The sequence below is a fragment of the Mytilus trossulus genome, chromosome 4 (assembly GCF_036588685.1).
Source record: "Mytilus trossulus isolate FHL-02 chromosome 4, PNRI_Mtr1.1.1.hap1, whole genome shotgun sequence".
In the NCBI taxonomy this organism is placed as follows: Eukaryota; Metazoa; Mollusca; class Bivalvia; order Mytilida; family Mytilidae; genus Mytilus; species Mytilus trossulus.
In genome coordinates, this window is record NC_086376.1 from 91,233,769 (window position 1) to 91,260,106 (window position 26,338).

General features: G+C 32.2%; 1 protein-coding gene across 1 annotated transcript; it reads left to right on the forward strand.

Moving 5' to 3' along the window:
• The first annotated feature begins 8,246 nt into the window (after window positions 1-8,246).
• On the forward strand, window positions 8,247-25,011 carry LOC134716284 (heparanase-like). Its single transcript, XM_063579178.1, has 10 exons — window positions 8,247-8,486; window positions 9,055-9,236; window positions 9,825-9,998; window positions 10,719-10,890; window positions 13,998-14,048; window positions 15,354-15,551; window positions 16,235-16,349; window positions 17,475-17,590; window positions 21,983-22,129; window positions 22,872-25,011. The coding sequence occupies exons 1-10, from the start codon at window positions 8,305-8,307 to the stop codon at window positions 23,035-23,037; spliced, it is 1,503 nt and encodes a 500-aa protein (XP_063435248.1). The 5' UTR covers window positions 8,247-8,304; the 3' UTR covers window positions 23,038-25,011.
• Window positions 25,012-26,338: the final 1,327 nt, after the last annotated feature.

Consider the following 26,338-nt stretch of genomic DNA (forward strand, 5'->3'; position numbering starts at 1 on the left):
AAAAAATCCAACAGAATTATTCAGTAAATGAACATGATATTTAGTATGTTTTTTTGTGGCAGGAGTTTTTGTGTCTGACCGGCATGTCAGTTTAGCCGAACTGGTGTTTTTAGTACTTTTTCAAGACCACACTGCAACCTGATTGCTAGGTGTGGCCTTTATAAAAATGTTTCCCGATTTGTCGGCCGTCAATCATAAATTCTTTGAGAATTCTTTGTCATTTCAGACTCATTCTTAGCCTTTGGTTGATTTGGAACCCCTCACTTCCCTTAACTTTGTTGGGTGAAACATATCAACCAAACGTTTGGATAGAAACTGCTTGTTTGTCTTTTTTAACTCGTGTCGGTCATATTTCAAATTCAATCGAATAGCCCAGCGTATATCTTGTTTACAACAAGACATTTGTGAGGTTATGATAACTTATTACTTGCAACAAACCGGCGAGAATTTTCAATGGTCTATTTTTTACTAACAAGTTCCTCATCAAATTTATCAGTACATACCTTTGGATCCATGCTATCATTTTATGATAGACAATTAGTAGGTAGAATACAGTACATCGAAAATATCCAACCCTTACACTTTACATCAACTATGAAAATATATATGCCCCACTTCAGGAACCGTTTCAAAAGTGCATAGAACACATATTTTATGTTTTTAGCCCAAAAAAGGTCCCAAAAAAATTTGGCCCCCTTTCCGAAATCCTGGATCCGCTCCTACAATGTATTGTGAGTATTTATAAAAGATCAACATCAGAGACTGTCTTAGTCCAAATAATTATGACGTTTGGCGAGGCTATTTTTATTTTTTTTTCTGGGACGCCTTCCTACGAGTACGACGGTCGTAGGAAGGCGTCCCAGAAAAAAAAATAGCCTTCCCAGACGTCATAATTATTTGAACTAAGACTGTCTCTGTTAAAACTAAAGTCATAAATGCATTAAAAATTTATGAAATCTTGTTTAACTCTTCCGTAATACCAGAAGTCCATGGACTAAACTGTATTTTATATATTTATATATACAGTAGGGCTATATACCTATACGGCTAGGACTATTAGACATTTGCGAAAACTTGCATACACCTAAGATTAGGATTACGATTACACTTATAGGTAACATTTAAACTTTGGTCTTCTCAAAGTGTAAATACAAACTGTCGTTCAAAACAAATGCTACATGTATCTCTTTTATGATGAATTTAAAAGTTGAACAATTGAGTTTTCAAGCAAAACATGTAACCATAATTAACATATTTAATACAGGCGCGGATCCAGAAGGGGGGGGGGGGTCCGGTGGTTGGAACACCCCTTTTTTTAAAACTTTTTTAAGATCAATGTATTTGAATGGGGACATGTAGTTGGACCAGCCCCCCTTTTTTTGTCCTGGGTTAGAACCCCCTTTTTAAAATGGCTGGATCCGCCCCTGTAATATTGGTCGTTGTGTTAAACTGTAGTTAAAGTATGCCACTCTAAAGGCATGCATATGTTGAAGGCCGAACATTGACCTATAATAGTTTACTTTTGTAAATTGTTATTTGGATAGGGAGTTGTCTCATTGGCGCTGATACTACATCTTCATATGAAAACAGAATACTTCTTTTTATGCTCTGGTTACGATCGTATCCGTCATATCACATTTTTTTCTGTAATATTTGACGTTAGTGTTTCGATTATTAAAGATGACATTCATGCATGTATACCTATTTTTGAAGAAACATATAGTCGTCTCATTTATTGGCCTTCTTTTGGATGAATGGAAGGACTTACACGGTGGGTGGGGAAAACTTCCGTTTGCAGTAGGGGCTATTGACGGAACTTCAACTGAAATTTATAAGCCGATAACAGAACCACAGGAACAATATTATTCGAGATACAGACAATATCACTGCATTCATACTCAAGTTGTTATATCGAACGAAGGCAGGATATGTTATGTCGAATGTGGATTTCATGGACATCAAAACGATGCTCAGCATTATATGTTGATGCGAAATATTGGACAACAACTACCTTTCCCGGATGAGCTATTTCTGCTGGGCGATAAAATTTATCCTAACAGACATCCAGTACTGACAGCTTATACTAGACAGCAAATTGTTAGAAAACCCCGGAATAGGCAGAGAAAATGTAGAAAGTTAAATAGACTGATTACCCACTATAGAGTTATGGTTGAACACGCAATCGAAGAATTAAAAAAATATAAAGTTATGGGGACTTAGTGGAGACAGCGATTAACATCTGTTGTGACCATATGCGCTGTTTTCGTTTGCCGCCGTAAAGACTTATTTACAAAATAAAAAAAATCATTTAACTATGTATCTTTATTTGTTTTTTGTTTTTTTTCCAATTTGAGATGACCCTTTGTTTTTTTAACTGTAATCGTAAGTCTAAGGTGTAATCCTAGGTGTAGACCTAGTTTCCGCAAATGTCTATTATAACATACTTAGTCTAGTCTCAGATCTATCTGATTCAGTGAAAGAGTATAATTATTCTCGACTCCTAGTTCTCGACTCCTAGTATGACCTCACGTGTGTGGTAAAATTTGTTGATTGATGCACGTGGCGATTCTAGTAAATGAATTAATCTACAAAGCGAGAGCTCTTTCCATTTTCATCAGCTAAGAGTGGAATTTAGCACTTTTTGAAAGGCTATCGCTTGTTTTTTTAATGTCAAAAACATTTTAAAATTTAAAAGAGTGTGGTTCTATCCAGAAGTAAAATGATAGGACTTACAATGTACAACGTGTGTTTATTATCAGATTATGTATATTATATAATCTCCCAGTATATAATAGTCCCAGTTACAAATTGTACGCAATTACCGGCCAGTATTGTTTATCTTAGATGTGGTGGTATTTAGATTTATCAGGTAGAGTTACCGCCCCTTCAGCGCTAAAATGCCAATTTAGTTCTAGCTCAGACTACTATACTATAGTCTCAGGTTCTAGGTAAACATTTGTGTATAATTTATTAAGTAATACATCTACAATAGTGAAATATCTGCAGATTATATTGTTATTAGCTATAAATTTTTCTTTTATAATGATATATTCTATGAATAAATATACTGGGTTAACCCCATTCCGGTGGTCAAAATGTTAATCATTATTCCAAAGTGCCGGTCGAACTAGACGGAACAAATATGATTGAAATAAATAAAATTCAGATATTTAGCTCTTCAATGGTGCATAATATGTTACCCATTTGTCAAGTTTTATCAGTTTAATAAATGATTGAAAATCGGTGATCACCACCCATCATTGTTTTTGCTATTGTATGTACTCGAGATTCCGCCAATCTAGACGCACCCCTTAGTTGATTGCAAGGGTACAGCGGATCCATGTACACTCCCTAAGGATTAATGGAGATGTGTCCTTTACAATATTATCCCACCACCAGAACAATCCCCACCCAACACCACCTAAGGGAGCGTGTAGGACACCGTGAAGTCTGTTATTATGGTGGAGGAAGCCGAAGTACTCGGAGAGAACCACCGGGCCACTCGGTGGAAACAGACAAACCAGAGAGATATCAGAAGATTGATCTCCAGGTCAAAGTAGGGGACAACTTTGACCAACCGAGGCCCCCAAAGTACCCATTCTAGTTTAAACTCCGGTCTGGGTACCAGAGATGTGTGTGAGAGGGTGAAAATTACCCTTCTGATGTACTGATATTTTTAGCACCCTGAGTGAGAATCGAACTCGGGACCTTCAGCACTGTAGCCATCGGTCTTAACCACTAGACCACTAGACCACGAACTCACTATTAACCTCTTTCCGGTGCAAAGGTAAAATATAGTATGGAGGACAACTTGGAACACTAATGCACCTTATTTTGTGCATCAAATAACGCTAATATTCTAGTAAAGAAGTACAGATCAGCAAAACACGATTTTATTTAGGACAAATACACAAATTATTTTTGACAAGATGAAAAGTGTTGAAAAGTCCAATATGCAAGATTTTTTTTCTAAATTTAAAAAAAAAATATCATTCAAATTTTTGTTTTACTTTCACTCTTTTGTGGAAATTATTTGAAATAATTCTATTTAGATGGCAATAGTGGAAAAACTATTTTTTTCTCTGTAGACTCATCAAAAGGGTAATTGGAGCATCTCCTATCCACAGAAACCAAACCAAGTGTCCTATCTCTAAGAGTGCTTTCTGGAATACCATAGTTTTTTGCAGCTTTGTAAACAGACATTCCATTTTAGACAGCACCATAGGCAAATTTCGAAGCATTTGGGTCATATTGTTTTTTCTTCATTGTAAAAATATCTGTAATAAAAATGAATAGTCATAATCATTTACAAAAGATCAGTAAAATCTTAAATTCAGTTTGAAAAAATAATTTCATTTCCCCCCCTTATTTATACCTTCAATTAATTATAAAGCACATTTTTTTTAATAATTATTGTGCAACCATTTTGTCCTTTAATCACAGTAATATGTTCTTCATATTCATTTTTATAAATTCTTATTAAATTCAATCAACATAAATAGTTTTATAAACATAAAAACGAGATTAATAACTTTTTTCTAAAATAAACTGTAAAAGTGTTCATTTTTGTTAATTAGGCTTTCCATAGATTTTTCAGAGTCATATCGAGGCTGTATCATCACGTGACTGTTGTTTGGGACGCCTTGCAAATGGCAGACGAAAAATCAATAACAATAAATCGATTTGGGATGATTATTCAATATTTTTAGATGGCTTGAAATTTTATGGCATATGAATGAATTTGGGAATTATGGAAATCATACTATCGTGCGCTAATATATATCTACCTGTAATGAAGACCGTTTGACATATTTACATTTCTTGATGACAGCAATGCACCAGTTGTCTGTAACCTGTAACCCCTGACCCTTGCACGCGCTTTTAGTTCAACAAATACCCGCAATTTAACATTACACCGGAATCAGGGATACACCGGAAAGAGGAGAAGGCAGTATACACCTTCTTCTTCTTTAGGTTTCTAGCTTCTTCTTCTCTGAATCTTTACACCCTTTGTAGGGTAACCATACTTCCGTATGTTGAACAGTTCCACCACCAAAGAAAATAAAAAATAATATATACATGAAGAATAAATTAACAATCGTAAAACTTATATATACACTATATTTACATTTTTTATTAAGTCTTTATGTGTTTTTACAAAGGAGGTTTACATGTTTTATTTTGAATTTTACATGGGAAGTTTACAGTTTAATGTGCAATTAAAGGAAAAATTTTGATTTTACTTTTAGCAGTTATTTTTCATATATTTTATTATTAATTTTTTAATACTTTTTTTATTTTGTTTATTATTTTTGGTTACTAATTGATATTTAATTATAATGATAACATTTACAGATTAGGTTATATTCACTTTTTAGATAATTACCCAGATGAAATAAAAAGAAAAAGATTTTGGTCTTTGCCCTTTAAAATTCTCCTTTATATCTTTGAAGTTAATTTAACACTAATTTATTCGCTGTGTTTTATGAGAACAATTAGTAAGATGATGTTTTTACGACTATTTATAGTTAATTCACAGAATATTAATGAACTGAAACTTAATTCGAATAAATTTTTAAAATGTTTTGTTTAAATTTTACATTGCTGTCCTCCCATCCTTGCCCCCATTCTCAGGCAGCCTTTTTCTTTGCTTGGTCTTTCATCACCAGTTGATATCGTGCGTTGTGTATGAGGAACACTAGTCTTCTTGATTGGAATTCTATTTGAGATATCAGGTCAGATGTGATTCTGTATATCTTTTGTATTTTTGTAATGTCAATTAATACTTGAATTAATGTTACAGGTATTTTATTTGATGTTTCACCTTCAAGGACTACAGTTTGTGTTCTGTTTGTTAAGAAATCTTGAATCCAATGATAAGCATTGCAATTTATACCGTAGAAACCAATTTTGTACATGAGGTGGTGATGTGAAACTTTATCAAATGCTTTTGCAAAATCCATTATTATGATGTCTATTTGAATGTTTTTATTATTTGAATTTGCAAGATCTTGAATAAATGGTATTAGCTGAGTTTCACAGGAGCGGGACGATCATATTTGTACTTTGTATCTATAAGTGACATCTGTACATGCATGTATATCCTTAGTCCAAATAATTATGACGTCTTGACTCTTGAAAGGCTATTATATTTTTTTTCTTTGACGCCTTACATCGAGGCGTCAAAGAAAAAAATATAATAGCCTTTCAAGACGTCATAATTATTTGGACTAAGGATATACATGCATGTACAGATGTCACTAGATACCTAATATAATAGTATCAAAAGTATACAAATCCAAAGACAAAAGGAGAAACTACATTACTCATTAGGGATTATAAGTTTGCAAGAGAGGAACATTTACTGTAGTAAGTTGGTTAATAAATTGTATTTAACAATCCATACCTTACAGTTAATAAATCATCAAACTTTAAACTTGTTATCTTATATATATATATATCCAGGTTAGACAACGGGAAGACAGGAAAGCCAGACTTCACTCCCTCTACAGTCCATAGCATGACTTATCTCCCTTTACAGTCCATAGCATGACTTATCTCCCTTTACAGTCCATAGCCAATCGGAACAACTCGGCCTTTCTGGTTGCACGAAGAAATACTGCGTAGCGAGAATGGCCGAGTAGTTACGATTGAGTCCATAGCATGACTTCACTCCCTTTACAGTCCATAGCATGACTTCACTCCCTTTACAGTCCATAGCCAGACTTCACTCCCTTTACAGTCCATAGCCAGACTTCACTCCCTTTATAGTCCATAGCATGACTTCACTCCCTTTACAGTCCATAGCCAGACTTCACTCCCTTTACAGTCCATAGCCAGACTTCACTCCCTTTACAGTCCATAGCATGACTTCACTCCCTTTACAGTCCATAGCATGACTTCACTCCCTTTACAGTCCATAGCCAGACTTCACTCCCTTTACAGTCCATAGCCAGACTTCACTCCCTTTACAGTCCATAGCATGACTTCACTCCCTTTACACTGAGTCCATAGCCAGACTTCACTCCCTTTACAGTCCATAGCATGACTTCACTCCCTTTACAGTCCATAGCATGACTTCAACAATTAATTATTGCGCAGGAACAGAAGACCCTTTACCATACCTAGCCCATATAATTGATATGTCTTGTGATGTCTTTATTAAAATAATTTATGGACACATTTTTAGTCTTTCAAGATCCTACCCCGACACATTATACACCTCATTGCTATATGTCTGCCATTACTAGACATCACAAAGGTTCATGTAAAATTTTGATGTGTGTGAATTGTCATAATTCAAAATATCTGATGCCTCAATCATGTCAATGGATAAGTTAAAATGTTGTATTATGTCAAAAGTTCAAATGACGCAGATTTCCAAATAGCAATAAGGTGTATTTTAAATCTTAACTCTGAGCCAACCAGTCTTTACTCTTACTACTTTAAAAGAATGTTAATGCAGCATGCTTAGCCACGAAGCAGTCAAAACCAGCTATCTATTAATTTTGAAGTTTGTCCAATCTAATAGAATTAATTGTTTCATATAGAAATAAGTATTAAAAGCATGGCAAGCATTAAAAGTAGCATTAAAACATTATTAATAAAATCTAGTACATTCTACAGGTTTTTATTTATTGATGTATCACTTATTCTCTGTTTATGTTCCACGGACTGTTGACCTCTTTTTGTTTTAAAAGTGAAATAACAGACCTACAGAATTACTTAGCCTTCAATAGAGTATTCGGGACACCTTTCATTTTCCATTGTCAACAAAAATATTTTATTTCAATGAGATCCATAAAGGTTTTTGTCAAACTGATATAAAATTGAGCCAATATTTTTTTTTTTTAAATGTATGTTTTTTATAGCAAACATTGCAATGGTATGTTTAATGCTAAAAATAAAACCTTGCATTTGAATTCTGATGTCAATGTCACAGGACATTCCTTTTGGGACCTAAATTACAGCTTTTGTGAGCCATGGCTTCATGTAGAAGATCTTATATGTACTTTTACCTATAATGCTTATTATGGTTCACTTTTATAAATTGTGACTTGGATGGAGAGTCGTCTCATTAATTGGCACTTATACCACATCTTCTTATACATGTATCTATTTGCAAAATGTCTGAATTTACAGTTTACCTAAGCCTGACTTGGAATGTACTGAAGAAGTGTCAATTAACATGCCTATTATCATGGTTATATACATGATGTCAGATACATTTTTGTATTTGTATGTCAGATTTTTTTTTGTGTTATTTTTATTTAAAGGCTTAAAGTGAAATAGGAAGAAAAGAAAATGATTAACAAAACAATACTGCTGTTACTGCTGCATATGATTAAGATGACTTACTCAGAGTATGGGTCAACCAATGTAATGATTGACACAGATACAGTTATTGAAACAATATCCGATAGATTCCTTAGTGTTACATTAGATACATCAACTATACAGGCTAATTGGGCAACACTCAACCTCAGGTAAAGATTTTCATTGTCAGGCAAATTTGATAACACTCAACCTCAGGTAAAGATTTTCATTGTCAGTCTAATTGGCAACACTCAACCTCAGGTGAAGATTTTCATTGTCAGGCTAATTGCCAATTGGGCAACACTCAACCTCCGGTAATGATTTTCGTTTTCAGGCAAATTAGGCAACACTCAACCTTAGGTAATGATTTTCCTTGTCAGGCAAAATGGGCAACACTCAACTCCAAGTTAACAGATTCATTGTTAGGCAAAATAGGCAACACTCAATTACCATGATTACAGGTGAAGAGATTCCATATTCATGTTATTAGGCAAATTGGACAACACTTAACCTCAAGTAGATAGATTCATTATCTAGCATCAGTTAACTTAAAAAATGACCCATTACATGATTACAAGACAAGTTTCATGAAAAAATAAGGAAACAATTATGATGTTCATACTTTAATTCAGATACAGAGATTTACTATCCCTCAAATTAACCAAAATTATCTAGGTAAAGAGATTCTTTACCATGTACAATTCACAATTATTGAATACATCTTTTTTTCTTTTTTAGTTCTCCAAAGGTACAGGTTTTAGCCAAAGCTTTATCACCATGTTATTTACGTGTTGGAGGAAGCTCAGCAGATTACCTTCAGTTTAATCAATCGTCTGAGAGTGAAAGATACCCAAAAGTGTCTAAAGAATTCATGTTCACAGACCATATAAACAACAAACTGACCAATTTTACTATGATACGTAAGAATTTACTATATAAGCTAGTAATTTATTATGATTTCAGATGTATAGCTGGTATACAAGATGTAACTGATAAATATCCTAGAGTTTAAAAAAACTTTGATAATCTATCTATCACTGTTTTCATAGGCAATGTCAATGAAGTATGCTTGTGACTGCATACATTAACAAATGGAAGTTTTTAACGACCTTGACTGGCTATACAGCCCTTGCACGGTCGGCTAGCATACATTCTCTTTCTGCCCACTGAGAAAAACTTGTATCATTCAAGTACAAGCATGATATAAAATATTACCACAAAAAAAGAACAAAGCAAAACTTTTAGAATTTTATATTTTGTATGATTATTTAATGACTTGTTTGGCAAAGTAATGATATTGATTTACAGACAGAAAATAAATAATAGAAAAAACGCAAAAGACAACTGGAGGTCGACATATTTTTGTGTGTTTTGAAATGATTTTCATAGAAACTTTGCCTGTCTACCAACTTAACTTTTAATTTAAAGCTTATAAGCAAACACATAGGTATTTTTGCTCATAAATGTATTTTAAGATTAATTTTGGTTCTTTTCTGGTTTAATTTTAGCAAGACAGTGGGATGAACTGAATGGTTTTGTAGAAATGGTTGGATGGGATCTTATATTTGACCTCAACTCACTTCTTAGACAGAATGAACAATGGCTACCAGATAATGCTAAACTACTTATGGATTATACAACACAGAAAGGATATAAAATTGCAGGATGGGAACTAGGCAATGGTAACATTTTAATTAATGATGTCAACACATAACCTTGTATAAATTTGTAGAACTTTTTTTATATTTTTTCTTTTAAAAAATATATACAGGCCTTAATTTCTAACCATATCCACCTTCCTAGAAAAAAGAAAAAAAACTATCCCAAAAAGACAATATTACCCCTGGTAATGTAAACTCATTTCATGTTTGAAAAAATTCAAAGGACTTGAATAATCAAATCATAAGAAACAATTTCTATCAAGCGCCTTTCAAAATTCACATTGGTATAAGAAGTTAATGTGCAATGAAAGTATAGAGAAAAATCTCTGTACTTTTATGTCTGAAATTTGGCTCCTGTATTTCCAATATCAGTTGTGAGTATAGGTTTAAAGAGTATGTGCAATGTTAATATAAAGAGAAAAAATATAAAATAACTTCTGAAAAAAATTATTCCAGACAGGCTTTTCCCATTGGGACACATTCAAACAATAGCATGTTCAAACATCAGTTAGAGGTTTTTGTTTTGTATATATAAAGGAATGTCAATATTCTTATAGCATTAACATGGGCTCATCCTGAACCAACTTAATTTCATCCTGAATCAACATGGCTTTACTCTGAATCATGATCTTTTTCTAATTCTGAATTATCTGCTCAATGTTATACTTCTATCTATCACTCAAAACTTTACAGATATAGAAAATGCCATGTAAAAATCTATGTATATTTTGTATATTTTAGAACCTGATGTTTATAGAGATGTAGGTATTAACATAACAGGAGCCCAGAGAGCCAAGGACTACAACATACTACACAGCCTCCTCAACCACTACTCACAATGGAAAAATAGTGTTGTTATAGGTCCTAGTGTTACAATGTTGGTCAAACAAATTAGTAGGAAGTATTTACAAGAGTAAGTATCATCAGTATGAGTGTTAAGGGTCAGTTTGATGTATTAACTGTTTGTATATATTACATGTATCTGTTTTTGTTGACCATAAACATTTGAAAGTTGTCTCTACTGATATTAAAAAGAAGGAGATTTATTAGGGTTACCAATGAGACAACTATCCACTCGGCCAGTTTAAATCAAATGTGATCTAAATATGTTTATGATTTCCATTATAGAAGGAAAATGCATGTATTTTACTCAAATGTGATCTAAATCTATCTACGATTTCCATGATAGAAGGAAAATGCATGTATTTTACAATGTATTACTTGCTTCCATCAGCAGTGGTGAAAAAAATAACCCAGAGAGTTTGAATGACAATCAGTGGTTAGATTACTGTTTTTTGACACGCACATTAAAATGTGGCAATGTTAAACCTGTCTTGAGTACTAAACCATTTAATTTTATTGTCGAGCCTTCGACTTTAGTCGAAAAAGGGAGACTAAGCGATCCTACTTTCCGTCGGCGGCGGCGGCGGCGTCCACAAATATTCACTCTGTGGTTAAAGTTTTTGAAATTTTGATAACTTTCTTAAACTATACTGGATTTCTACCAAACTTGGACAGAAGCTTGTTTATGATCATAAGATAGTATCCAGAAGTAAATTTTGTAAAAATGAAATTCCATTTTTTCCGTATTTTAAATATAAATGGACTTATTTTTTTCTGCGGGGAAACATTACATTCACTCTGTGGTTAAAGTTTTTAGAATTTTAATAACTTTCTTAAACTATCCTTGGTTTGAACCAAATTTTGACAGAAGCTTGTTTTTGATCATAAGATAGTATCCAGAAGTAAATTTTGTAAAAAAATAAATCCATTTTTTCCGTATTTTACTTTTAAATGGACTTAGTTTTTTTCTGCGGGGAAACATTACATTCACTCTGTGGTTAAAGTTTTTAAAATTTTAATAACTTTCTTAAACTATCCTGGGTTTGTACCAAACTTGGACAGAAGCTTATTTATGACCATAAGATAGTATCCAGAAGTAAATATTGTAAAAAGATAACTCCATTTTTTCTGTATTTTACTTTTAAATGGACTTAGATTTTCTTCCAGTTAACATTACATACAGTCTGCAGTTAAAGTTTTCAAAACATTAATTAGATTCATTAACTATCCTAGATTTTTACCAAACTTGGACAGAAGCTTCATACAATCAAAAGATAGTATCAAGAGGAATTTTTTTATTGATTTTTTTCCTCATTTTTTGTTGAGCCTGCGATTTACAGCAAAAGTAGGCGAGACACTGGGTTCCGCGGAACCCTTACAATTTTTTTTAATCACAATGGAAATAAGACAACAAATAGTGAGCAAACAAGAAGTATTATGTTTGGGGAAGGTTAACTTTCTGGTAATTAGACCTGTCACGGCCTGACTGGGGAATTGGGTAGGCAAATGCTCACATTAATCTGTACTGATACATGCTCCAAATGTCCTCCTTTTACGCCATAACTGATGGTGGTGCTCCTATTTAAAGGAGGCTCATACGGAGACAAGAAGAGAACTGAATTCAAATACATTGATACTTCATGGTCATAGTACGTCAGAATATTAACCACAACAAAATAATAAAAACAAATTAATACTGCATGAACTGGTCAATATGTTCTGTCAGCTAAATAGCACAACTGAATCTGTTAATGAGTAAAAATTTATGATGGGTTATGCTGTAATATCAATCACTGTATTTGCTATAACTTTCATATAGCAACATCTTTGATCGCGAAATAAAGCAATGATTTCAGAACCATCTTTATATTTGTGATTATGTAATTATGGACACAAAATTAATTTAATGTTTTATCATCAGTTTAATTTATATTTTTAGTACATGCAATTGAATTACCCATAGGCAATCTCTGAAATTGAAATTGTTACCAGACAATAAATATTTTCTATCAGTATATGACCAGTAAAAATGCAACATTTATAGTCCGTTTGATTTCTATAAATCTTCAAAAATTAATTCTTAAAAATTCATCTTTACTAATAGATATTTTTTTCTTCATGTGTGTTAATGTATGATGTATACGAACTCTGACTATTAAAATCATAATTTTGAACCAATAATAAAAAAGTTACTCATTAGGTCTCTATGTTATTTCTATTTTTTTGAATATTAAATACTCAATGGAGTATGTATGAATATTGTAATAGCCTTCCATTCAAAACAAAAACATAAGACATGTGCTTTGAACCTGTTTCATTGTACCATGTGACTTTAATCATTTAAATAACTCTGGTCATGTGATTACTGAGTTTTCTGTTTGCATGCTTTTGTATATCTCATTGCATCTAGAAAGCTCAGTAATCACATGACCAGAGTTATTTAAATGAGTAAAGTCACATGGTACAATGAAACAGGTTTAAAGCACATGTCTAATGTTTTTGTTTTGAATGAAAGGCTCTTACACTACTCATACTTACTCCATTGAGTATTTTATATAAAAAAAAAATAGAAATAACATAGAGTGCCCATGAGTAACATTTTTGACTATTGGTCCAAAATTATGATATTTATAGTCAGAGTTCGTATATATCATACATTAACACACATGAAGAAAAAAAAAAATTTATTAGTAAAAACGAATTTTTAAGAATTAATTTCTGAAGATTAATCAAACAGACTATACAAAACCTTTGAAAAATTAAGTCACTGTTCAGTTACTAACAAAGAGAAAATTTCCCTTTGCTTCATTGGATATTAAAGATGTGGTATGATTACCAATGAGACAACTGGGACAACATCCCTAATGCGCCTTGAAATGAGGAACTCAAAAGTCATGTGTAAAGAAAAAATCTCTCTGTGTAGTGATATTGGACATGTTTCTATTTTTAACAAATGACTGAACTTAATTATTTGTGGTGATTAGGAAAGTGGAGGAACATAGAATAAATGTGTAAAAACTATGGAGCTATTGAATGTGTTCAAAGTATTAAATTTTCAAAGAACTTATTGTGTTAAAAGGGGATATTTTACCACAAGGAGCCGCATCACAAAAGGATGTTTGGGGTTTGCTAATTTACGAAAAAAGTAATCTCACTATAAGTTTGGTTTCCTTTTAGTTTTGTTGATGCAGGAGGACCAGATATAGTAACAAATCCTACATTCCATCAGTAAGTACACAAAAGACATTTAGTTTATATATAAGCCATCAGGATAAGTTTAAGACTCAAGTTTCAACCATCTGAAGTTGCCATATCTTGTCAGAGGGAAAGCAATAGTGGATTTCTCTGAGAAATATATTCAGATTTCTACATTTTATTTTTCTATAATTTAATTTCAGATGTAATGAGTCTTCTGATTGGCTGACGTTATTTTGTTATCAGCCCATAGACATAATTAAGTCATGTGACCGTGACGTCATCAATGTTTTTTTATGGTTTTCTACGGTTTAAAATGGAATTTAGACTTAAATTATAAGAAATAACTGTAATATTTTTTCTGTCTATTCCAAATAACAAAAAAATAAAAAAAAGTGGTGCACACTGTTTAAGAAATAATTCTTTCATGCCATGCTCTATGCTCATTTTAACATGGGTAGGCATTATATTTGTTAATATCTTAATACTGAGCGTTAGCGAGGTATTAAATGTTTACAAATATAATGCCTAACCATGTTAAAATGAGCATAGAGCATGGCATGATAGAATTATTTCGATTCTAATAGGAATATTTTGAACTTTTGTACTTCGAAGCGGACCTATAGTAGACGGTCGAAATAACGCCATTTTGATTTGATGAACACAAACGTTATAGAAAAATCAAGTTTATCAATGAAAAAATAACAGATTCATTTAAACTTACTTTTAGAATGTTTTTATTTAATTTCCTAGCGAGCAACACCAACAAAAATGTCCATTTTGATCTCTGGCGTTATTCAAAATTCACCTGACATTGCAATTTCAATTGTGACGTCAATCACATGCAGCCTATGTTCTATTCGAATTAGAAAATGGCTTTGTACTCAAAGCTAAAGAAGAACGTCATATTAGAATAAATAACCGGCTACACATGTTATTCAGCGTGCACCAAATTTTTTATGTTATTTTTTCATAGACAGAAAAATATTACAGTCATTCCTTAATTAACAAAAATGCACTGGCCCAAAATAATTGTCATATAAGTCCAGTCAGTTTTAACTAATCCCAACATAACAAGGGAGGTGTTACCAGCTCTGCCTTCAACCAAAAAAGCTTCACTCCATTTGATTTGTGCATAAGATTTTGTATAGCAGGGTGTGTAAAGCATAATGTAAATGCCTTATTTAAAGTTATTAAGGACATCGAAAATTGATCAGTTTCATGTTTTTAATTTATTTTTTTTAAGAATGCAAAAATAACACAATTCTTCCTGTACTTATGCGATTAGAAAGATCATACATGCATTGTTACTACTGAATATATATATTTTTGTTCTAGCTATTATGCCCATGGTCCATCAATGACTGTCCCAAAGTTTATGTCACCAGACATTCTGAGTAATCTCCCCTGGCAGATAAATGTTGCAAAGAAGATAGCTCCATCTCCTTTATATGGCAAATTCTGGTTAGGTGAAACAAGCTCAGCCTGGGGAGGAGGAGCTGCTGGATTGAGTGACAGATATGTTGCAGGATTTATGTAAGTTGGGGAGATTCATAAATGATGTGCTGGTTTAAGTAACAGAACTATGGCTCCATGTGTTCTTTATGGTTAAATACAAGAAATTAAGATAGCTCTTTGAGGTTAAGGCCTTCAACAATAAGCAAATGTCATACCAGAAAGAAACCTTTAAAAAATTTGCCATTACAAAATGAACTAGAATAAGGCTCAAGCGATTAAAAAGAAAAGAAAAACATATATTGTGGAGATCATTGCACTTCAGTCATGACTAGGGACAGTTACCTACAGAATGTGACTGACTTTAACATGTTTGTGAGGGCTCAATCCTCCCTTAACCTTCATGACCTTGGACTTTTGTATAACAGCACAAAAAAAAGAACACAGTTAATAATCCAGTTGGAAAGAGCTTGGATCAGATAATAAAATAACTAACAAAAAGACAAAAGACACAAAGCTTTGATCTTATAACTGCAAGCTAGATCAAAACCAATTACAAGTGAAAACATGCTTACCAGACTAAAATATATCAATAGATACATCTAACAAATTTAAGTTGAAGAGGTCAACAGTTGGAGAAAAGCATACCTTATTGAATGTCCTAATATGATAATAAACAAGATGTCAACAATTTGTCTGTTTTTCAACTATTGGGAATAGGTCTAAATTAAAAATATCTGATATTTGTATTGTGTTTTTTACAGGTGGCTAGATAAACTAGGTATATCAGCATCATTAGGAGTGGATGTGGTAGTAAGACAGACATTTTATGGTGGAAATTATGGTCTGATTGATACAAAGACTTCAAACCCTAATCCTGTAAGTGCTTAAGAAATTTCAAAGACATAACATAAAAAAAAGTTAATGAAGTTTCTGAAAATTAAACCAAAGAAAATCTTTTTTTAAGCCCCATTTATGGGCATTATGTTTTCTGGTCTGTGCGCCTGTCTGCCCATCTGTTCGTCTGTCTGCCCACTTCAGGTTAATTTTTTTGGTTGAGGTAGTATTTGAACTTAAAACTTAGTACACAATGTTCCCTATGATATGATCATTCTAATTTTAATGGCAAATTAGAGATTTTACCTCATTTTACAGTCTACTGAACATAGAAAATGTTAGTACAGATGGGGCATCCGTGTACTGGGGACCCATTCTCTTGTTTTCTTAGGTAAAAGTACTGTGAAATTGCTCTGGTATAAACATACACAGTAATAAAGTACAAATTTCTAATGTCCTGTGATAAAATGTTATTTAAAAATCTAACATGAAATCAGTATTTGCTAATTTTTAGGATAGATATTGCATTCATGGAGTTAGAATCCTTATGTGGCTTGCTTGAAACTTACCAATTTTCTATATTCTATTCTTTTGATATACACTAAACATCTGCATTCTGTCCAATGCAAATTTTGTGAAATATCAATTAATCTATTATATGTATACTCACATACTTAAGTTTGAAAATGATGTGTTTTGTGTATACAAACAAATGTATAACCATACTTATCAAGAAATTATATAAATTTTGCATGGTTCATGACTCTTAGTATCTGTTCTAAAATATCAATAGTAACATTTAAAACTGGAGTTATCTTCCCTTTATACATAATTGTATTTAATCTACAATTCATAGTATTGCTTTCCAATGCTGAATACATTGAAAAGTTTCAAGTTTTGTTTCCACTGAAAATAAAGGCAATTTATATCATTCAGTCCTCAATTGAATAATTAAAAAAAGCTTTTTTAATTGATTTTATATTGAAAATAATTTATATGCATGTTGCGCATGCGCAATATTCAAATTGATTGTAATTTTGCATTCAATTTACTCCAAAATAATCCGCTTACACAATTAAATGTTTGTCAAAGTTTGTTAAATATACAACCCATTATTGTTAATTTTCACAATACATGTACTATAATGGAATGAATTTGATTTTACAGGATTTTTGGTTGTCTTACCTTTACAAGAAGTTAGTAGGACGGTCTGTGTTTAATGTGACAATGGAGGATAAAACAGGATATGTTAGGATGTATACTCACTGTACTCATACTCAAAGGTAAGTTATAGGGAGGATAAAACAGGATATGTTAGAATGTATACTCACTGTACTAATACTCAATGGTTAGCTATAGGGAGGATAAAACAGGATATGTTAGAATGTATACTCACTGTACTAATACTCAAAGGTTAGTTATAGGGAGGATAAAACAGGATATGTTAGGATGTATACTCACTGTCCTAATACTCAAAGGTTAGTTATAGGGAGGATAAAACAGGATATGTTAGAATGTATACTCATTGTACTAAAACTCAAAGGTAAGTTATAGGGAGGATAAAACAGGATATGTTAGAATGTATACTCATTGTACTAAAACTCAAAGGTAAGTTATAGGGAGGATAAAACAGGATATGTTAGGATGTATACTCACTGTACTAATACTGAATGGTTAGTTATAGGGAGGATAAAACAGGATATGTTAGGATGTATACTCACTGTACTAATACTCAAAGGTAAGCTATAGGGAGGATAAAACAGGATATGTTAGGATGTATACTCACTGTACTAATACTCAAAGGTTAGTTATAGGGAGGATAAAACAGGATATGTTAGGATGTATACTCACTGTACTAATACTCAAAGGTAAGCTATAGGGAGGATAAAACAGGATATGTTAGAATGTATACTCACTGTACTAATACTCAAAGGTTAGTTATAGGGAGGATAAAACAGGATATGTTAGGATGTATACTCACTGTACTAATACTGAAAGGTTAGTTATAGGGAGGATAAAACAGGATATGTTAGGATGTATACTCACTGTACTAATACTCAAAGGTAAGCTATAGGGAGGATAAAACAGGATATGTTAGAATGTATACTCACTGTACTAATACTGAAAGGTTAGTTATAGGGAGGATAAAACAGGATATGTTAGGATGTATACTCACTGTACTAATACTCAAAGGTAAGCTATAGGGAGGATAAAACAGGATATGTTAGAATGTATACTCACTGTACTAATACTCAAAGGTTAGTTATAGGGAGGATAAAACAGGATATGTTAGAATGTATACTCACTGTACTAATACTCAAAGGTAAGTTATAGGGAGGATAAAACAGGATATGTTAGAATGTATACTCACTGTACTAATACTCAAAGGTTAGCTATAGGGAGGATAAAACAGGATATGTTAGAATGTATACTCACTGTACTAATACTCAAAGGTTAGTTATAGGGAGGATAAAACAGGATATGTTAGGATGTATACTCACTGTACTAATACTCAAAGGTTAGCTATAGGGAGGATAAAACAGGATATGTTAGGATGTATACTCACTGTACTAATACTCAAAGGTTAGTTATAGGGAGGATAAAACAGGATATGTTAGGATGTATACTCACTGTACTAATACTCAAAGGTTAGTTATAGGGAGGATAAAACAGGATATGTTAGGATGTATACTCACTGTACTAATACTCAAAGGTAAGTTATAGGGAGGATAAAACAGGATATGTTAGAATGTATACTCACTGTACTAATACTCAAAGGTTAGTTATAGGGAGGATAAAACAGGATATGTTAGGATGTATACTCACTGTACTAATACTGAAAGGTTAGTTATAGGGAGGATAAAACAGGATATGTTAGGATGTATACTCACTGTACTAATACTCAAAGGTAAGCTATAGGGAGGATAAAACAGGATATGTTAGGATGTATACTCACTGTACTAATACTCAAAGGTTAGTTATAGGGAGGATAAAACAGGATATGTTAGAATGTATACTCACTGTACTAATACTCAAAGGTTAGTTATAGGGAGGATAAAACAGGATATGTTAGAATGTATACTCACTGTACTAATACTCAAAGGTTAGTTATAGGGAGGATAAAACAGGATATGTTAGAATGTATACTCACTGTACTAATACTCAAAGGTTAGTTATAGGGAGGATAAAACAGGATATGTTAGAATGTATACTCACTGTACTAATACTCAAAGGTTAGTTATAGGGAGGATAAAACAGGATATGTTAGAATGTATACTCACTGTACTAATACTCAAAGGTTAGTTATAGGGAGGATGAAACAGGATATGTTAGGATGTATACTCACTGTACTAATACTCAAAGGTAAGTTATAGGGAGGATAAAACAGGATATGTTAGGATGTATACTCATTGTACTAATACTCAAAGGTAAGTTATAGGGAGGATAAAACAGGATATGTTAGAATGTATACTCATTGTACTAATACTCAAAGGTAAGTTATAGGGAGGATAAAACAGGATATGTTAGAATGTATACTCACTGTACTAATACTCAAAGGTTAGTTATAGGGAGGATAAAACAGGATATGTTAGGATGTATACTCATTGTACTAATACTCAAAGGTTAGCTATAGGGAGGATAAAACAGGATATGTTAGGATGTATACTCACTGTACTAATACTCAAAGGTTAGTTATAGGGAGGATAAAACAGGATATGTTAGAATGTATACTCACTGTACTAATACTCAAAGGTTAGTTATAGGGAGGATAAAACAGGATATGTTAGAATGTATACTCACTGTACTAATACTCAAAGGTTAGTTATAGGGAGGATAAAACAGGATATGTTAGGATGTATACTCATTGTACTAATACTCAAAGATTAGCTATAGGGAGGATAAAACAGGATATGTTAGGATGTATACTCATTGTACTAATACTCAAAGGTAAGTTATAGGGAGGATAAAACAGGATATGTTAGGATGTATACTCACTGTACTAATACTCAAAGGTAAGTTATAGGGAGGATAAAACAGGATATGTTAGAATGTATACTCACTGTACTAATACTCAAAGGTTAGTTATAGGGAGGATAAAACAGGATATGTTAGAATGTATACTCACTGTACTAATACTCAAAGGTAAGTTATAGGGAGGATAAAACAGGATATGTTAGGATGTATACTCACTGTACTAATACTCAAAGGTAAGTTATAGGGAGGATAAAACAGGATATGTTAGAATGTATACTCACTGTACTAATACTCAAAGGTTAGTTATAGGGAGGATAAAACAGGATATGTTAGAATGTATACTCACTGTACTAATACTCAAAGGTTAGCTATAGGGAGGATAAAACAGGATATGTTAGAATGTATACTCACTGTACTAATACTCAAAGGTTAGCTATAGGGAGGATAAAACAGGATATGTTAGAATGTATACTCACTGTACTAATACTCAAAGGTTAGCTATAGGGAGGATAAAACAGGATATGTTAGAATGTATACTCACTGTACTAATACTCAAAGGTTAGCTATAGGGAGGATAAAACAGGATATGTTAGAATGTATACTCACTGTACTAATACTCAAAGGTTAGTTATAGGGAGGATAAAACAGGATATGTTAGAATGTATACTCACTGTACTAATACTCAAAGGTTAGTTATAGGGAGGATAAAACAGGATATGTTAGAATGTATACTCACTGTACTAATACTCAAAGGTTAGTTATAGGGAGGATAAAACAGGATATGTTAGAATGTATACTCACTGTACTAATACTCAAAGGTTAGTTATAGGGAGGATAAAACAGGATATGTTAGGATGTATACTCATTGTACTAAAACTCAAAGGTAAGTTATAGGGAGGATAAAACAGGATATGTTAGAATGTATACTCATTGTACTAAAACTCAAAGGTAAGTTATAGGGAGGATAAAACAGGATATGTTAGGATGTATACTCATTGTACTAATACTCAAAGGTTAGTTATAGGGAGGATAAAACAGGATATGTTAGAATGTATACTCACTGTACTAATACTCAAAGGTTAGTTAGATATGTAGAGTAGTGAAATGGTTGTGAAAGATGTTCTTGGAATAGAGGGTCATTTATTACGACACTTGTCCTGTGAATTATTTTTAACAGGTTATTTAAAACACTTCATTAGTTAACTGTTCAGCTAATACATTGTACATTGCACATGTTTTAATATTAAAAGATATTATGGAAAGTTTCCCTATTGCAGCAGAATGAACATCAATTTTTCTGTTATCTTGTTGAATTTTTCAGATTTCAATATTAACCTACTTATTATTTCAAACTTTAAATTTTGAAAGAGTGAAGATACAGAGGAAGCAACCACTAATCATTAGTTGAAAAAATAAGAGATTTACACAATGAACACAATGAACAAAAAGACAAACAATTAAAAGTCAAATACTACACAGAAAAACTCATGAGCAACACGAACCCAACTACTACACAGAAAACTCATGAGCAACACGAACCCAACCAAATTCAGTGCTACAGGAGGGAAACATTTTCTTGTTGCAGCTGAATGAAGATAAAATTCTCCTATATATGTGAATGTAAATAATCTAGTTCAAAATTCCATTATCTTCTATTTTGTATGTTGTGTGTAACTTTTCATCTTCTTTTCTATTTATAGAAGTGATTACAAGCCAGGTAGTATTACAGTATATGGTATGAACCTCAGATCAGAACCAACAACAATTGTATTCCCACAGTTTAAACCTGATGTCAAACTACACTTATACCTGATGGAACCTGTTGGTGTAGATAGCCTTAAGTCTCAGTAAGTTTTTTCCTTAGGTGGAAAGGGTTCCTCTGCTGTATAATAAATAACAAGAAAAGTTAGTACATGGGAAAAAAACGGAAAAATCTTGTCAACAAGAAGGGACCAACATGGGAAAATCAGATCTTGCACAGACCTGGTATCTCATTTAAAAGGACTGAACAACTTACGGGGAACCTAATCAAAAAACAGAAAAAAGCTGGCAATTTGTAATGATTTTCAACATGAATGTGAACCTCATTACCAGAGCTGAAATTAAAGAACTGACAAAGTCATAAACATCTTTGTGTATCCTGTATCACTCTATGTATTTGGTTCATGGTTTTTGTGACAATGATTTCAACAAGTCCTTCAAAACCTGTTCATAATTTTCATACTTTACTGTGCAAAAAAATTATTATTATCCAAGTAAATAATTAGAATGAAATAGATGAAGTCACAACTTGTAAAAGAAAAACCAGTATAGGTCAAAGTACGGTCTTCAATACGGGCCTTTGCTCACACAGAACACCAAGCTATAAAGGGTCCCAAAATGACTAGTGTAAAACCATTCAAGCGGGGAAAACCAACGTTCTTATCTAGATAAAAAACAAGAAACTAGAAACACTTGTGAACCACATCAACAAACAACAAATACTGAACATTAGGTTCCCTTTTCAAAGGAATATAAATTTAAGGCCAATTTGGCAATTTTTATTCCATCACAAATACAAGTAATAAATGATTTCTTTTCTCTTTACAGAACAGTTGCTTTAAATGGTAGAACTTTGACTCTGAATCCTGATTTTTCATTACCAAGTATGGACTATCCTGAAGTTGTTAGTTCTAATTTTACATTCCCCCAAGAGTCTTTTGGGTTCATTGTTATACCTGAAGCTAATGTTGCAGCTTGTAAAGTGAGCAGTTGATGAAAATAAAAACATAACTAGAACAGATGATAAAATAAAAAAAAAAGTCCAGTTGTATTAGATATGTTTAAGAAGATTTATAGCTTACATCTGAACAGTAGAAAAGTTTTCCAAAGATTGCCATTGGTATTACAAATAATAGTTTTTCTGTCAAAGTTTTTTTCTGCACAACATCCTATAAAACATCATAGTTGTATATGATAATGTACATGGTACCATTTTGCATGGATTTATGAAATAAAAAACTGCATTTCAGTGGTGCTCAAAATGTTAATAATGTTTATTTTTGTGTTCATGATTCTTTGTTTATTGTTACCAGTAATATAAAGTGATTTTTAAACAATATTTTGCTTGGTATGTTTTAATGTTTTAAAATTGTAAAAGCACTTCACAACAGAATATTGTTGGCACAGAGAAAACATTAAAACTTGTTTGATGATATTTTCATTTTTGTAGTAACTACTTAATAAAAACTGTCAGTCACTTTGCACATCAAACTTTATCTCTAAGTTCTTATATCTGAAACAAAACCACTTAGTATGCATTATTAATTTGTTAATTGTACATGTAGAAGAATTGGTTTTCAATAATTTTTTAACAAATGTGAAGTTTATGACATTTAGTCTTGATTGGTAGACAGAGCTTATACCACTTAAAAAACTAGAGAAATTGATGGATCAGGGTTGCATTCAATGTCGTAGCATCTACATAGGGCTTAGTAGACTTTTGACTACTGAATGTGAAGCTCGCCTCGCTGCTATATAGATAGCAGCTAGGCTAGCTACATGTTCAGTTGTCCAAAAATCTATGTAGCTTCTACAATATTAAACGCAACCCTGCCTTATGTCTTCATATTGCAAACATTGAAATAAATAGGTATTTTACAGTTGGGGTTAAGTTTTCAACTGGCAACCCTTACAATTGTATGCCTAAGTATAATGTTACATTCCAATTGATGCTTTTTTTCCTTCTGTTTGTCCCGCTGCGATATAGCCTTTTTGTGCTGATGTAGCTTACAGCCATCACCAATCAATCAATCCTTTTGTTTGACCTTGTGCATATTTAATTCTAATACCAATTTGTTCACTTTAATATTTTGTTCTATCGGGTATATATTTATCATAAAGAATTTAGAGAACATCTGATTATCTTGCCAGCATTGTTTTTGTTTATTTTTTTATGTGTTTTTGCATATTCTGTATTATGTGCTACATGTATGTATTGAGTTAAGATTAATTGTATATTATTTTTCCTGGAGAATATATTTTATATGATATGACAGGTAGTTCAACATATATTGTGTGTTGCATTGAGTGTGATATTTTTTCTATGCATAATATCCAGATATTTACTTTTACTATTATTGTTTATAAACTCAGATCTAAAGATCTAGTCATTATTTTCTTTTGTATTAAGAATAATTTTATCAGAGATCTCTTGCTAGTGTATTGTCTTTATAACATGTAAAGAATAATTTTATCAGAGATCTGTTTCTAGTGTATTGTCTTTATAACATGCCATGCATCACTCTTTTTTGCAGACAAGATATTTTGATTTAAGAAAATCTCTTTTCATGTCAAAAGTTTTCTAATAGTTATCTCCCATTTGGAATATATTATGTTTTATTTGTAATATTTTCTTTATTTTCTGGGTCCTCAATGCTATTAAATTCTAACATAATTTTGTAACTAATAAAACAAATGCTCTGCACAAGAAATAGAAATACACGATGTATACAGACCTTGACGGCATTATCTCAGTGTTAAGACTTGTTTAAATGTGCAAGTGGAAGTAACTTTTTGAGAGAATGAAAACCATTATTATATGTGACACGTTGAATATTTATTGAAACATGTTTTTGCTATTTCCAAATATATATTTTTATACAACATATGTTTTATAGATTATTTATTGGCCCATCACTTTAGGGAATATTTCCTATAATTATTTGAAATAAAACATATCTTAATTATTGATGTTTGTTTATTTAAGCTTTTTGTGTTCTTTGCATTTTAAAATAGGTTTGTTATATTGACTTGAAACTTAGTACATCACAATAACATTAAAGGTACCAATGTTCCTGCACCAGATGCGCATTTAGACAATACATGTATCTTCTGTGAAGCTCGTGGGCAAATTATTTGAAATCCAAAGCTTATATAAAAGATGAAGAGCTATAATCCAAAAGGTCCAAAAAGTATAGCCAAATCCGTAAAAGGAACCAGAGCTTTGCAGGAGGGATAAACATTCCTTAATTTATAATAATTTCTAACATTTTGTACAATCCTTCACACCTTATATAAGGATTTGCTTACTCATGTTATTATGATAGATTTAAAGAGAGGTGAATGATAAAAAAGGGACATTCAAACTCATAAGTCAAAAATTAACTGTAAAATATGTAATAAAAACTACAGCAGATAAAGATGTTATCTACATTGGATCATTCATTAAAATGAATGGAGTTGACAGACATCATATTAGATTGATTGATTGTTGGTTGCTTAATGTCCAGTGGCAAATATTTCATGCATATCATCATATTAGAAGGAGACAATGTACATGTATGTCCCATTGACAAAAAAATACCTTTTTTTAACTCTTTTGGATTTGAGCATCACTGATGAATCTTTTGAAGAGGAAACGAGCATCTGGTGTAAATACAAACTTTAATCCTGGTCTCTATAATGAGTTTATTTAATACACATCGTATGATGATGAAGAGAGTTTGAAGACACTTTTTGCACCTGTTATTTTATAGAATATCAGAAATATGGGGAGCTTTCAAATATAGACATGATAGAAGTGTAGTTCAACATTGCAAATTCGAACTACTTGTGATGACAGTTGATATACAAAATTAATGTACATGTAGTATCAATATCAGACCTACTTTTTTATGTGCAAGACATGGGGGAGGGTTGGGATCCCGCTAACATGTTTAACCCAGCCACATTATTTATGTATGTGCCTGTCCCAAGTCAGGAGCCTGTTATTCAGTGGTTGTCGTTTGTTTATGTGTAACATATTTGTTTTTCATTTATTTTTTTCACATAAATAAGGCCGTTAGTTTTCTCACTTGAATTGTTTTACATTGTCTTATCAGGGCCTTTTATAGCTGACTATATGCGGTATGGGCTTTGCTCATTGTTGAAGGCCGTACGGTGACCTATAATTGTTAATGTTTGTGTCATTTTGGTCTTTTGTGGATAGTTGTCTCATTGGCAATCATACCACATCTTTTTTATATATGAAGATGAAGAATTCTTTTTTTTTTTTGCTATTGAAACTAAAGTTAAAA